Genomic DNA, 13011 nt, shown 5'->3' with positions numbered 1-13011 from the left:
CGCCATGAAACAGGAAGTGGCTGTAACTCAGACAAGCAATGTCCAATCTGCCCCAAACTTCACACGTGTGATAGGTGTTCTATCCTGAACAAACACCCATGCCCAAATTCAGTTATATTCATAGCGCCACCTGCTGGTAACAGGAAGTGACATGGTTAACACTGTTATGGACTCGTAAGAACATATTAAAAAGTGTCAACAAGTGTTAAATGGGCTGGCAACACACTAGAAACATACAAAAACATGCTAGCAACACTTAACTAAGTGCTAAAGCATGCTACTAATGCAGTGGAAAAGGAAGTTGCTGTAACTCAGGCAAGCAATGTCCGATCTGCCCCAAACTTGACACGTTTGATAAGAGCCCTGTCCTGAGGACATCTACATGCTCATATTTGGTCATAGTTATAGCGCCACCGACTGGCAACAGGAAATTACATGTTTTACACTGGTATGCACTATTAGCAAAACAGTAAAATATGCCATTGTGTACTAAACATGCTACGAATATTCTCAAACATGCTAACAACACTTAGTAAGTGCTATTAATACTATGAAACAGGAAGTCATTGTAACTCATGCATGCAATGCCCAATCTGACCCAAACTTCACGTTTTATAAAAGTACTGGCCTGAGCATAACTAAAGGTCAATATTACATTATTATTATAGTGCCACCTTTTGGCAACAGGGAATTACCTGATTTACACTAACTTAAACATGCAATGTCAAATCTGTTCACATGTTCACATGTTTGGTAAGAGTCCTGGCCTGAGGACATCTACATGTCAATATCCAGTTATAGTCATAGCGCCACTAAATGGCAGCAGGAAGTTTGGCACATATAAGTGAATTTGATGCATTTATCAAACAATAACCACTTTAAATGCATATTGCCTACTGTTTGCTGTTTCCCAACAGCCATTGGGTGATGGTGAGCCTGGGTGTGAGGGCCCTTTCATCGCTGGTTGCAGCTTTAATTACTGATTATGATTAATTATACTGCCTTTGACACATTGCAACTGTGTATATGTGTCTGCGTAAACATGAAACCATGTCTGCATTTGTGATCAGAAAAACGACAAACAACATGTAACGCTACTCTACACTGCTCAAATGTTGCGTTTGAATCATCAGTGGCAAATTCTTCAGTCAGAAGCATCAGGCTGTCCTTTCAAAGTTTGTATTACCCCACTTTATAGAAACAGACACCACATTGTAGGCTACTTTCTCAGGAAACAGTCCTCGGCCTCCATAAAATGCGCTGCAAATATCTGAATATTTAGGTTTAACTGTTCCAGAACAGTGTTGTAAATACAAATCAAAGAGAATCAAAGTCAAATCTTCTTTCTTTGCTTGAACATTTGGGCAGTGTTATGAAAATCGTACGTGTGTGAGCATCATATGACCCCTTTAAAAAAGAAAAATATACCTATGATGACTTAAAATGCTGTCTAGGAAACTTACGTTTTTGAAAAAGGATGTTATGCAATCTGTAACTGAATATATCTTTCAAATATTTTTAGGTAACCCTCTGGTGGTCTTCTGTCATTTTATACTGCAACATTTTATGTTTGGATTTTTGTAAAGGTACTTTAAGTTTTTCTGACATTTGTAGCACTTGTTGTATTAGCACAAAACAATTATGGACATGCTCATACGAAGGCTAAATGGACCATGGTGAAAATAAATGGGAAATACAAAAATACAGAGCAATTTTTTTTTGGGGGGGGGGTGTATAATCTACTTGATAATGTCTTCATTTATATCCTAATGCAAAAAAAAAAAAAAAAAAAGTATTTAATTCTGACTATAATGTATATAATTCTAACAATAATAGAAATTGTATTATATAGTATAATTATATAGTATACCTAATTATGAGTACATCGGGCACAGGTGTCAAGCTCAGTTCCTGCAAGGTCACAGCCCTGCAGAGTTCAGCTTCAACCCTAATTAAACATTCCTGATCCAACTAATCAAGTAATTTATGTTTATTTAAAATCTACATGGTATATGTGTCGGAACTAAACTGTGCAGGGCTGCAGCCCTCCAGGAGCTGAGTTTGACACCCCTGATCTGTACAACCCTGTATGCATTTTTATTTACTGGGCTATACACTGGCATCTAGCATCCGGTGATTGCACCATATATTGGTATTAAATATAATTTCCCCCCCACCAGATGGCACCAGTTTGCCTTCCATGCATTGGATTTTACATATCTTTCCTATATTTGTTATCAACTTAAACTTTCTATTAATTCAAAATAATATTACATATTTTTCTAATACTTGTATTATTTTATATAGGCAAACATTTCACATTATTTACTGTAGAGGTGAAAATTGTTTAGTGTCATTAAACAAAATATAGTAGGCCTACATTAATTTCTCTTTCAACTCTCTCTCTCTCTCTCTCTCTCTCTCTCTCTCTCTCTCTCTCTCACACACACACACACACACACACACACACAGTTATACCTATTTGTCTTCTGTCTGATTTGACCACCGAGGATCGCAAGTTTGACTCCTAGGTGAGGAATACCAGAGAGTTTAATGCTGGTGAAACCACTTCAAATTTGCATAAGAAAAAAATGACTTTACTTTACTTTACAGATATGCCACTGGGTAACAGACAGAGACCCCAGCAGAATGAGACCTGGAAAAAGAATACATCTCAATCAAAATCTGGTGGATGCAGGAGGTATATGTCTTTGTGCATGTATTCTTTCATTAATTTCTTTATTCTCACACAAGTGTTAAAGTGTTGTTGATTATATAATTTTTGATTGTTTTATTCTTACTTATTGCTGAAGCTTAATTATTCTGAGCATGTGTGTGTGTGCATGAACACTGCATGTGGCTTTCCATTCTCAGGTCTGACTCTGTAGAGAACATTGGACCAAATTCATCAACATCACCTTCATTCACAGATACACAACCATCTCCATCACCAAACAGGTACAGAACAGTTTCTCTGATGTGAGATCCCAACTAAATATCCAAATGATCCAGTGTTAAATGTTCACTCATTCCCTGTTTCCACCCATCACAAAACATAATTAATTGTAAATGTATTTTGAGTCAGTATTTGAGTTTGAGTCATTAGTTGGCATAATTAAATTTGCATTATAAGATAATATGAACAAATATCAGCATTGGCACTCCCATTTCAGTCATCCAGTAGTTTTGATGCTGTGCATTTTCAATTATTATTTTTTTGTTGCACTTTATTTTAAGTTGTCTTTGTCACAGTGTAATTATAGATTTAAGTATAGTAATGTTAATTAACAAAATGTACTCATTATAGGGTTAAGGTTAGGATTAGGGTTAGTTTCAAGTATTTTTTTTTATAATTTACTGTTTTTACTTTTGTCATTAAATGTAAACATTTAAAGTGAAAGTGACATGACATACAGCCAAGTATGGTGACCCATACTCAGAATTTGGGCTCTGCATTTAACCCATCCAAAGTGCACTCAAACAGCAGAGAACACACACACACACACACACACACACACACACTCTAAACACACACCCGGAGCAGTGGGCAGCCATTTATGCTACGGCACCCGAGGAGCAGGTGGGGGTTCATGCACATGCCCAAAGACAGCTGCCTTGCTTAAAGGCACCTCATTTGTGGTATTGCCAGCCCGAGACTCAAATCCAGAGTCAAACTCTCTAACCACTAGTCCACAACTTCCCCAAAAGGACAATATAAGGATAATATAAAATATAATATATAAAATAATAATAACTTAATTTTAATTTAATTATTTTTGAACATACATTCACTTTTGTTTGTGTATGTGTAGGTCTGTTAGTGGGAAGAAACTTTGTTCAAGTTGTGGTCATCCACTTGGCAAAGGTGCCGCCATGATTATAGAGACTCTCAGCCTTTACTTCCACATCCAGTGCTTTAAGGTATGTTTACATATTACAGCTGGAAAATTACAGATTCCCACTTATATTGTGATATAATCACTATATTGTCAATGTCACTGAAGAGACCCATTCACAGGATGAGAACTTTAATGATTACTATACAGTTTTAATAGTCATTCTAATTTTATAAGAACAGGGAATTCCACACCTCACACAATTTTATTGTATTTATTTATTTTTTTTAATTTGATGAACACTGACAGTCAGTCAAATATCGCATTGACGTTAAAGAGCTGAACTATTTCAATTGGCATGTGATGTAAATGCACACTTCCAAAACGTAGTACATTATAATCCAATTTTGTGGATGTAAATATATATGTTATCATTATAGTTTCTTGGTGTTTATGTAAGATCTGTTATAGTGATGAATGTTGTGGATTTTACTGTTTAAATATTATCCATATTCTTATGAGATATTTTCCAGATGAACCATCAGGTTTTATATGGCACATTGAAGATGTTTGGCTTTTCATTTAGTTTTACTGTCAGGGTTCTCTATGAGGTTCAAAAATCTGTGGTTCATTTTTTATTAATATATATTTTTTTATGTTTTTGAAATAAAGTAAAATACAGTAAAATAGTAACATTTTGAAATATTATTACAATTCAAAGATTTTTTTTTTATTGAGTATATTATTAAATTAAATTTATTCTGAATTTTCAGCAATCATTATTCCAGTATGGAACACAGAGTGGAGACAGGAAGTGAATTTAAATGCAGAGTTTATTTCAAAGCAAAAAATTGTCTATAAAACAAGACCAAAACACAAGAAACAGCAAGGGGAGATAATGAGGAATAGCATGTAAATGCAAAGCAGTGAATGTCTATAGGAGAGGTTGAGTGGTAATGCTGTTTTTGTGCATTCTTTGATTGAGTGCTAAGTAGTATCACGTGCAGGTGAATAAATCCAGGGAATGTGAACAGAGTGAGCAGGGTGAAGACTGTGATGGTGATAATAGTGAAAGTGAAAGTGAAATTGACGTGACATACAGCCAAGTATGATGACCCATACTCAGAATCCGTGCTCTGCATTTAAACCATCAAAAGTGCAAACACACAGCAATGATCACACACACACCGTGAACACACACCCGGAGCAGTGGGCAGCCATTTTATGCTGCGGCACCCGGGGAGTAGTTGGGGGTTCAGTGCCTTGCTCAGTCATGGTATTGCCAGCCCGAGACTCACAACCCGCAACCTCAGGGTTAGGAGTCAAACTCTCTAACCACTAGGCCATGACTTAGTGAGGGAGAACCTGGTGTGGTGACAGTGACTGGTATGTCACAAAAGATTTAAATGACACCTATTATTGCATACAGTTTTTTCCCATTCAAAATGTTTCTCAGGTTCGCTTTCAGAGGTGAAGCATGCCAATATCGAGTCATTTGGCCTTGCTACTTTGCACCTTCACAAAGTGCATGGATGCAGCTTTGTCTCCATTGTGACTCCGGAGTATCCGTGTACTGAATTATCTTGATGACTGGCTAATCTTAGTTCATTTTAAGGCATTATCAGTTCTTGCATCAGGCTAAGGTATTCCAGCCAGCCTATTCCAATGGTTGTTGGGTTTATGGCAGCAGCGGCCCTTGTCTCACCTTGTGGTTATACACCGTACAATGCACAATTAAAAAAATATATTTTTGCCAATTTTCAAAATCTCTGTATATATTTTCAATAGTTTTCTCTCACTTTTGCATCTATAATCAGGGTCATTAACTTTGTAAGGTGGAATATGAAAGGTCTTGGTAGTCCTTCTAACCTTAACTAAGTTATAACTCACAGTTACAGCCAGCTTGTTCCTGACCGTCACATAAAGAGATCCACACATACAAATGAATTGTTTGACTTGCAAGATTATTTATTCAATAGAAAATTATCTGTTACAGAAATATAACACAATGTCTTAGGGATTTAAATTAGGGATATCCAGATCTGGTCACGTGATGGGAAATAGGGCCCGATCACATGGTTTCAGACTCGATCGGAATCGGACGTTACCTCTCGATCAGAACTCGGATATATATATATATATATATATATATATATATATATCAGTGGCGGCTGCTGGTCTTTCAAAGAGGGAAAGCTCATTTTCCGCCTACATTATAACCCTCTGATGGTCTTCATTTGTAGTGACACTCTGGGTCTTTTTGACCCCAGACAATAACATTTAATTTTGTAATAGAAAAATGTTTACATTTTTTACAAATAGAATTTTACTCTGTTCATTTATGTTTTTTCTAAACTTTGTACAGTTTTTGGAGGATTTAAATCTTTTACATTTCTATAAATAAATAAATATTTATTTAAATAGGCTTTTTTTTTTTTTACAAAAAAAGAAAAAAGCATTTCAGGTAAAATTCACTTCATAAAAGACCCAGATTTCTAGCTTTCATTCATGGGGATACCATGGATAATTTTATAAGGTTTAATGTAAGATTTTTGCCCATTTTTTGGAAAATTCAGTTTAAAAATTGTAATAAATCATTTTAACCACTATATGTGTGTGTGTGTGTGTGTGTGTGCACATTTTCAATCTATCTTAGTTAACAAATTAATTTTGTGGTGGTTCTGCATTTTACAAATATCAAGTAATATTGCCGCAGTTTGTCTTTCGAATACACTTGAGAAACTGAGCGTGAAACAGCTTCACCAACTTCTTATGGTGCAGACCGCTGTCAGTCAAAAGGAGATCGACAGATCCTCCAATCATCACGCGGAAGCCCATAGTCCGGGCCAGCCCACTCCTCATTCACCTCCAGAGACGCTGAGAGTCCGTGGGCGGGACATAATCGCAGCATTTATCCAATGACCTTCTAGCTTCAGAGCACTGAAAAAAACTGTTCAAAGCAGCCCCATTGAAGTCAATGGACGCTCGGCTTCAACAGGGAAATGCACTGTGATGCTACGGGAATGTATGAGAAGAAAATCGAGTCAGCCGACATGTAGCTGATTAACACAATACATAATACACAATAGTACATATTTGACCGTTGTTGTTTTTTTTTCCCCACTGATATATATATATATATATATATATATATATATATATATATAGCGGGGGCGCTCTCACACAGAAAGTCATATATAAAGTCAAATATAGAGCGATGCCACAGGTTGAACAGATCTGTCCCCTGGCTTGGCATCGTCTCTAAAGGCTCCGGCGTTGCCCACCAATCCAAAGGATATGTGGCAGCAGGTCAGGCTTGGGTGTGCCTTCACAGTATGGCAGTCCTTCAAGCATATTAACCCGACCTGCTGGGAGATATCGATGAGGGGGAGGGGATCAAGTCCCAAGATATCGAAGAGCTTAGACGGACCACTGATCTATCCCTCCACGTCACTAAAGAGACCACTCGCACAAACAGGCGGCGGCGTTACAGAGTTTCCTCCCTCGTCGCTCTGGTGGGGCATCTGGTTTTTAGGGGGCAAAGCCAATATTGAGTACTTCCCTTCGGCCTTACTCTCTCACCCTGCTCATTCACGAAATGTGTAGATGCGGCTCTGGTCTAGTGCATCCGCATTCTGAATTATATCAACGATTGGTAGATTCTAGCTCAATCAGAGTACTTTGCGGTTCGACATCGAGATGTCATTCTCACTCACATGGGGGAGCTGGGTTTGAGACTAAATGCCAAGAAGAGTGTACTTTCTCCAGTTCAGAGAACCACCTTTCTAGATGTAGTGTGGGATTCAAACATGATGCAGACACGTCTGTCTCCTGCTGAGATCAAGTCGATCCTCACGTCAGTCAAGAGAGTCAAAGAAAGCCAGTCACTCACTGTCAAACAGTTTACGAGACTATTAGGGCTGATGGTAGCTGCATCCAATGTGATACCTTTTGGCTTGCTGTACATGAGACCCCTACAAGTGGTGGCTCAAGTCCCAGGGTTTCTCCCCAAGGGGGGATCCACTTCGAACTATCAAGGTCACGCAGCGATGCCTTCGTGCCTTAGACATGTGGAAGAGACCTTGGTTCTTGAATCAGGACCCAGTGCTGGGAGCTCTTTGTCGCTGTGTAATGCTAGCTACAGATGCATCCCTCACCGGCTGGGGTGCGGTCATGAGTGGCCACCCTGCCCACAGTCTGTGGAGCGGTCGCCATCTGACATGACATATCAATTGTCTAGAGATGCTAGTGGTGCATCGAGCATTAAAACATTTCCTCCCAGACCTGAGAGGTCACCGTGTGTTGGTGCGTATCGATAAAACTTTGGTGGTCTCTTATTTCAATCACCGGGGGGTCTGCATTCGCGCCCCTTTTACAAGTTGGCACACCAGATCCTTCTGTGGTCCCAGGGCAAACTCCTCTCACTCAGAGCAGTGTATAATCCTAGGAGATTAAATGTGGGAGCAGACATACTGTTGAGACAGGGGCCAAGGTCTGGGGAATGGAGGTTTCACCCGAGGTGGTGAAGCAGATATGGAGAGTGTTTGGCATAGCCCAGTACCTCTTTGCGACTCGAGACATTGCAATGTCCCCTCTGGTTCTCTCTAGTTCATCCAGCTCCTCTGGGACTGGAGGCTATGGTACAGATCGGGCCGAGGCTTTGTCTGTATGCATTTCCCCCTATCTCTCTGCCCCCGGGAGTTCTGGCGAGAGTATGCCAGGACGGGGTCCGTCTGTTGTTAGTAGCCCCGTTCTGGCCGGGCCGAGTATGGTTCGCAGATCTGATTTCTTTCCTCGACGGCTCTCGATGGGAGATTCCGATCAGGACAGATCTACTCTCTCAGGTGCAGGGCAAGAAAATTCACCCTTCGCCCGGAGTTGTGGAAACTGTGGGGCCATTGCTGCGTACTATGTATCTTTCAATGATCAGTCAGTGGGTAGACACCCCCTAGTTACATGTTTCCTCCGTGGTGCACTGAGGCTGAGGCCTCCAGTACGGGCAGTATGGCCCCTACCTACCTAGACTTTGCCCCACTTTGGTATGGCAAAAACATTTTTATCCCCTCGAGCGGGATATATTCCTAAAGTTCCCTCTGTTACGCCACAACCCATAGTACTGCAGGCCTTCTGCCCTCCTCCCTGTTGGGAGCCAGACCAGGAAAAGCTATATTGTATGTGTCCAGTTTGAGCGCTGGACGCATATGTCCACAGAGCTGCCCTGTGGAGAAAATTTGACCAATTGCTTGTTTGCTACAGTCCCCCTAAAAAGGGTTTTCCTGCCTCTAAGCAGACCCTAAGTCATTGGATAGTCGAGGCTATCAATATATCCTATGAATCCTCTGGTCTGTCCCCTCCTTTGGGAGTCAAGGCTCACCCTACTCGGGGTATGGTGGCCTCTAAGTCCTTCTCAGCAGGTGTGTCCCTCTTCGACATCTGCAACGCTGCGGGATGGTCCACGCCCTCTACGTTCGTCAGATTTTACAATCTACTGTAGATATGCAAGCCACTCCTGGCTCTTCTGTTCTCTCGCCTTAGCTGTGCTCTTCGGATACACACTAGGCAGGGATTTGGAAGTCTGGCAACGTGGGCACATCATTCCCCAAAGCGTTCGACGCAAGCTCGAGCTCCTGAAGAGGAACGTTCCGAGGTTACGAATGTAACCCTAGTTCCTCGAAGGAACGAGATGCTGCGTCACATCGCCATACTTCCGGCAACCCTGCTAGTGCTTGCTTCCCTACTCGAAGCTGAAGCCAGCTGCGCAGCACTTGCTTTTATAGCTTCCTGGTCGCTACGTCACCCCGCCTGTGACGTCACGCCCTTCCATTGGACAGATTGCACACGATATTCAGAGTAGGTCTCGCCAAAGGCATTCCCCAAAGCGTTCGATGCAGCGTCTCGTTCCTTCGAGGAACTAGGATTACTTTCGTAACCTTGGGACGTTTTCACAGAAACTTTTGGAAACACGAAGACATTAATATATGATAAGGACAATGTATGTTCATCTCCAGCAGGTGATAAATAAAGTATATGAACAATGCAGTACTAACTGACATAGCATTACAGTATACTATTCTGCCTTATTATGTGATAAACAGTGTTTGTAGTACTGTACTGTATATAAACGAATCATTATTTGTTATTGTCCAGCAGTTATAGATTTCTAAGCCATTTAAAATCTAGAAATTATAGAAAAATTAAAGTTGCCTATACTACTAGTCAGAAGTTTATGAACCGTAAGCTTATTAATGTTTTTTTTTTTTTAAAGAAGTGTCTTCTGTTCACCAAGCCTGCATTTATTTGATCCAAAGTACAGCAAAACAGTAAAATTTTGAAATATTTTTACTAGCCTATTTAAAATAGCTGTTTTCTATTTGAATATATTTCTAAATGCAATTTATTTAACATCCTGGATCAGTTTTTTCACTCTCCTTTATTCTTTTTTTATGTATTATAGAAGAATCGGTATCGATAGATACTCAAAATCAAATAAGTCGGACTTGGACTAGAGGGCAAAAAAAACCTGATCGGGACATCCCTAAATTAAATAAACAATATAAAATAAACAATTTTATAAAAATGTTCAAGCATCCAACTACGACGCGCTAGACTCTATCCCAATTTTTTGTGTGTGTTTTACTCCTCATGTGTCTCTTATGCTCCTATTTGGTTTTCCTGTACCTCTCCTCAGTTCTATCCATTCCAGGTTTTCCCCGTTCAGTAAATTTGGTTCCAGGTGTGTCCCATCAGTGTTATGTGTGTAAATAGTATTTCCTGTGTTCAGTTCTGTGTCTGGAATTGTGAATGTCTTCTGCGTTCCCGTATCTGCCTTTTTATGCTCTACATAAAATTCCATGTTGAAGCATTCTCCAGTGTCTTCACCTTCCTTCCACTCCATGGAGTGTGACAGAATGCTGGACCAAAACTGTAAGCGGCATTCCTTCTCCCTGTGTTTGTTCCATTTTTTTAAATGTTTTTTTGTTGTTGTTGTTGTTTTTTTTTTGTGCGATCCATCATGCATACATGGATTAACGAGCAAGGTTCATCAAAGTGTCTCAGGCAAACCCAGACCCCGTAGTCTTCGCAAGGGCTTATGTGCCGCTCGCCCTCCCCAGCTCCCTTGAGAGGCAAGCCCTCGCAATGCTGTTCCGCACTGGGATAACTTTCCATCATCCCATGGAGCTCCCAGACACAGACTGGAAGAAGACTGTCATCCGGTGTCTGGAGAGTCTCTGATCTCGATCCGGAACCCCTCCACCGGCTGGTCCAGGGTCAAGTCAGCCATCCGCGGCTCCCCCACACCCGCCGGAGTTCACTGGCTGTTAAAATGGCAAGCCAATTGAACATTAATGTGGGAAGCCTTCTGTTTCCAATGTTCACTCCATTGCCTGCTCCTCAAAAGCACCTTCCAGAGCGCCCTTCAGTACCTGCTCTTCGTAAGTACTTTCCAGAGCGCCCTCTAGTGTCCGCTCCTCATAAGTGCCTCCCGGGGTTCACTGGGAGTGCCTCCGAGGTGGCGGCCCAGGCCCCAGAGTTTGCTCCAGTGTTGGCCCAGACCACGCTTTTTCCTCCTGATCCAGAAGAGGAAACTAGTGGTGAGGAGAAGGGTGTCGGCCCAAGCCAAAAAACAGAGTTTACTCCAGCATCGGCCCAGCCCCAGAGCAGAACCCAGGAAGGGCTCCCAATCCCCAGTCAAGCCCAGGAGGGGCTCCTGGTCCTGAGTTAAGCCAAGTGGGCTCCTGATCCCCCATTAAGCCCAGGGTCTCCTGATCCACCATGGCCATCTGGGTCTCCTAATCCGCCATGGCCTCCTGGGTCTCATGATCGCCCATGGCCTCTCTGGGCTCCTGATCCACCTTGGCCACCTGAGTCTCCTGATCAGTCATGGTATCCAGAGTCTCCTGATCTACCATGGATCATGGAACAGGTGCCCCCTCCCCGTTGGATGTTGTGTAGCGCGAGATCACGCCTTCTGGGAGGGGGAGTAATGTTAGACTCTGCCCTCTGTTTTGTGTGTGTGTTTTGCTCCTCATGTGTCTCCTATGGTCTTATTTGGTTTTCATGCTCCTGTCCTCAATTCTATCAGTTCCTGGTGTTCCCCATTTAGTTCATTTGGTTTTAGTTAAAGTGTCATAGTGTATAAATAGTATTTCCTGTGTTCAGTCCAGTGGCCGGTATTGTGAATGTCTTCTGAGTTCCCGTGTTTGCCTGTTTCTGTTCAACATTAAATTCCATGTCGACACATTATTCAGTGTCTCCTGTTTTTATTTTTATTTATTATTATTATTATTATTATTATTTTATTTTTTACAGTGTTTATATTTTAGTTTTCATACTATGAAGTGTTCAATCTCTCTCTCTCTCTCTCTCTCTCTCTCTCTCTCTCTCTCTCACTCTCTCTCTCAGTGTGGAATCTGTAAGGGCCAGTTGGGTGACACCAGCACAGGAACAGATGTGAGGATCAAAAACGGTCTACTCAACTGCCATCAATGTTATATCCACTCCCGCTGTGAGTTACACACTTGCATCTGATATTTATTCAAATGTATCAAATGAGAAAAAACATATTCCTGAATATATTAGCAACACTGCCCTGGAAGCTAAATAATGAATGTATGTTTAATTCATTGTTAAGAACATTGTTAATATATCATTGACTTTTAATTTCTCTTGTTTTTTTTAGCCGCTGGTCAGCCCACAAACTTGTGAGCTCATTGATTTTGGGAGCAAAGAAATCTACCCATAATACTGTCACCCCCAGTCCTCCCCCTATACGCATAAGTGAATGCAAGTACTCAAAACAAAAAAGCATATCACTGTAGTGAAAACCAATTTTCTGACTCAACTGACTGTATAACTGATTAATAACACTGTGTTTAAGCTAAAAAAAATAGTTTTTGGACAGTGCATACTCTTTGATGACAAATAAAAAGTTTGAGCCATCTATAGATAACCATTAAGAAGAATCTGAGCTGAATTTCTTTTTTTTCTTTTTTTTTGCACCCTCAGATTCCAGATTTTGAAATGGTTGTATCTCTGACAAATATTGTCCTATTCTAACATCTTATTTATTCAGCTTTCTGATGATGTATAAATCGCAATAAAAAAAAAAACCTACACAGTACTGTGCAAAAGTCTTTGGCCACTAGAATTTTCACCAACAAAAAATGGTTTTAAG

General features: G+C 40.7%; 1 protein-coding gene across 1 annotated transcript in view; it reads left to right on the top strand.

The window, feature by feature from the left end:
* Window positions 1-12620, top strand: part of limch1b (LIM and calponin homology domains 1b) — a 212840-nt gene extending 200220 nt beyond the window's left edge. Inside the window, exons 17-21 of the mRNA XM_059516453.1 lie at window positions 2614-2701; window positions 2875-2958; window positions 3813-3921; window positions 12240-12342; window positions 12517-12620. Of these exons, the coding sequence (XP_059372436.1) occupies window positions 2614-2701; window positions 2875-2958; window positions 3813-3921; window positions 12240-12342; window positions 12517-12542 (410 nt within the window). The 3' untranslated portion in view covers window positions 12543-12620. The remainder of the gene's footprint in view (window positions 1-2613; window positions 2702-2874; window positions 2959-3812; window positions 3922-12239; window positions 12343-12516) is intronic.
* The last annotated feature ends 391 nt before the right edge of the window (window positions 12621-13011 follow it).

This window comes from Carassius carassius, chromosome 29, assembly GCF_963082965.1.
Source record: "Carassius carassius chromosome 29, fCarCar2.1, whole genome shotgun sequence".
Lineage (NCBI taxonomy): Eukaryota > Metazoa > Chordata > Actinopteri > Cypriniformes > Cyprinidae > Carassius > Carassius carassius.
This window is presented reverse-complemented; position numbering and strand designations above follow the sequence as displayed.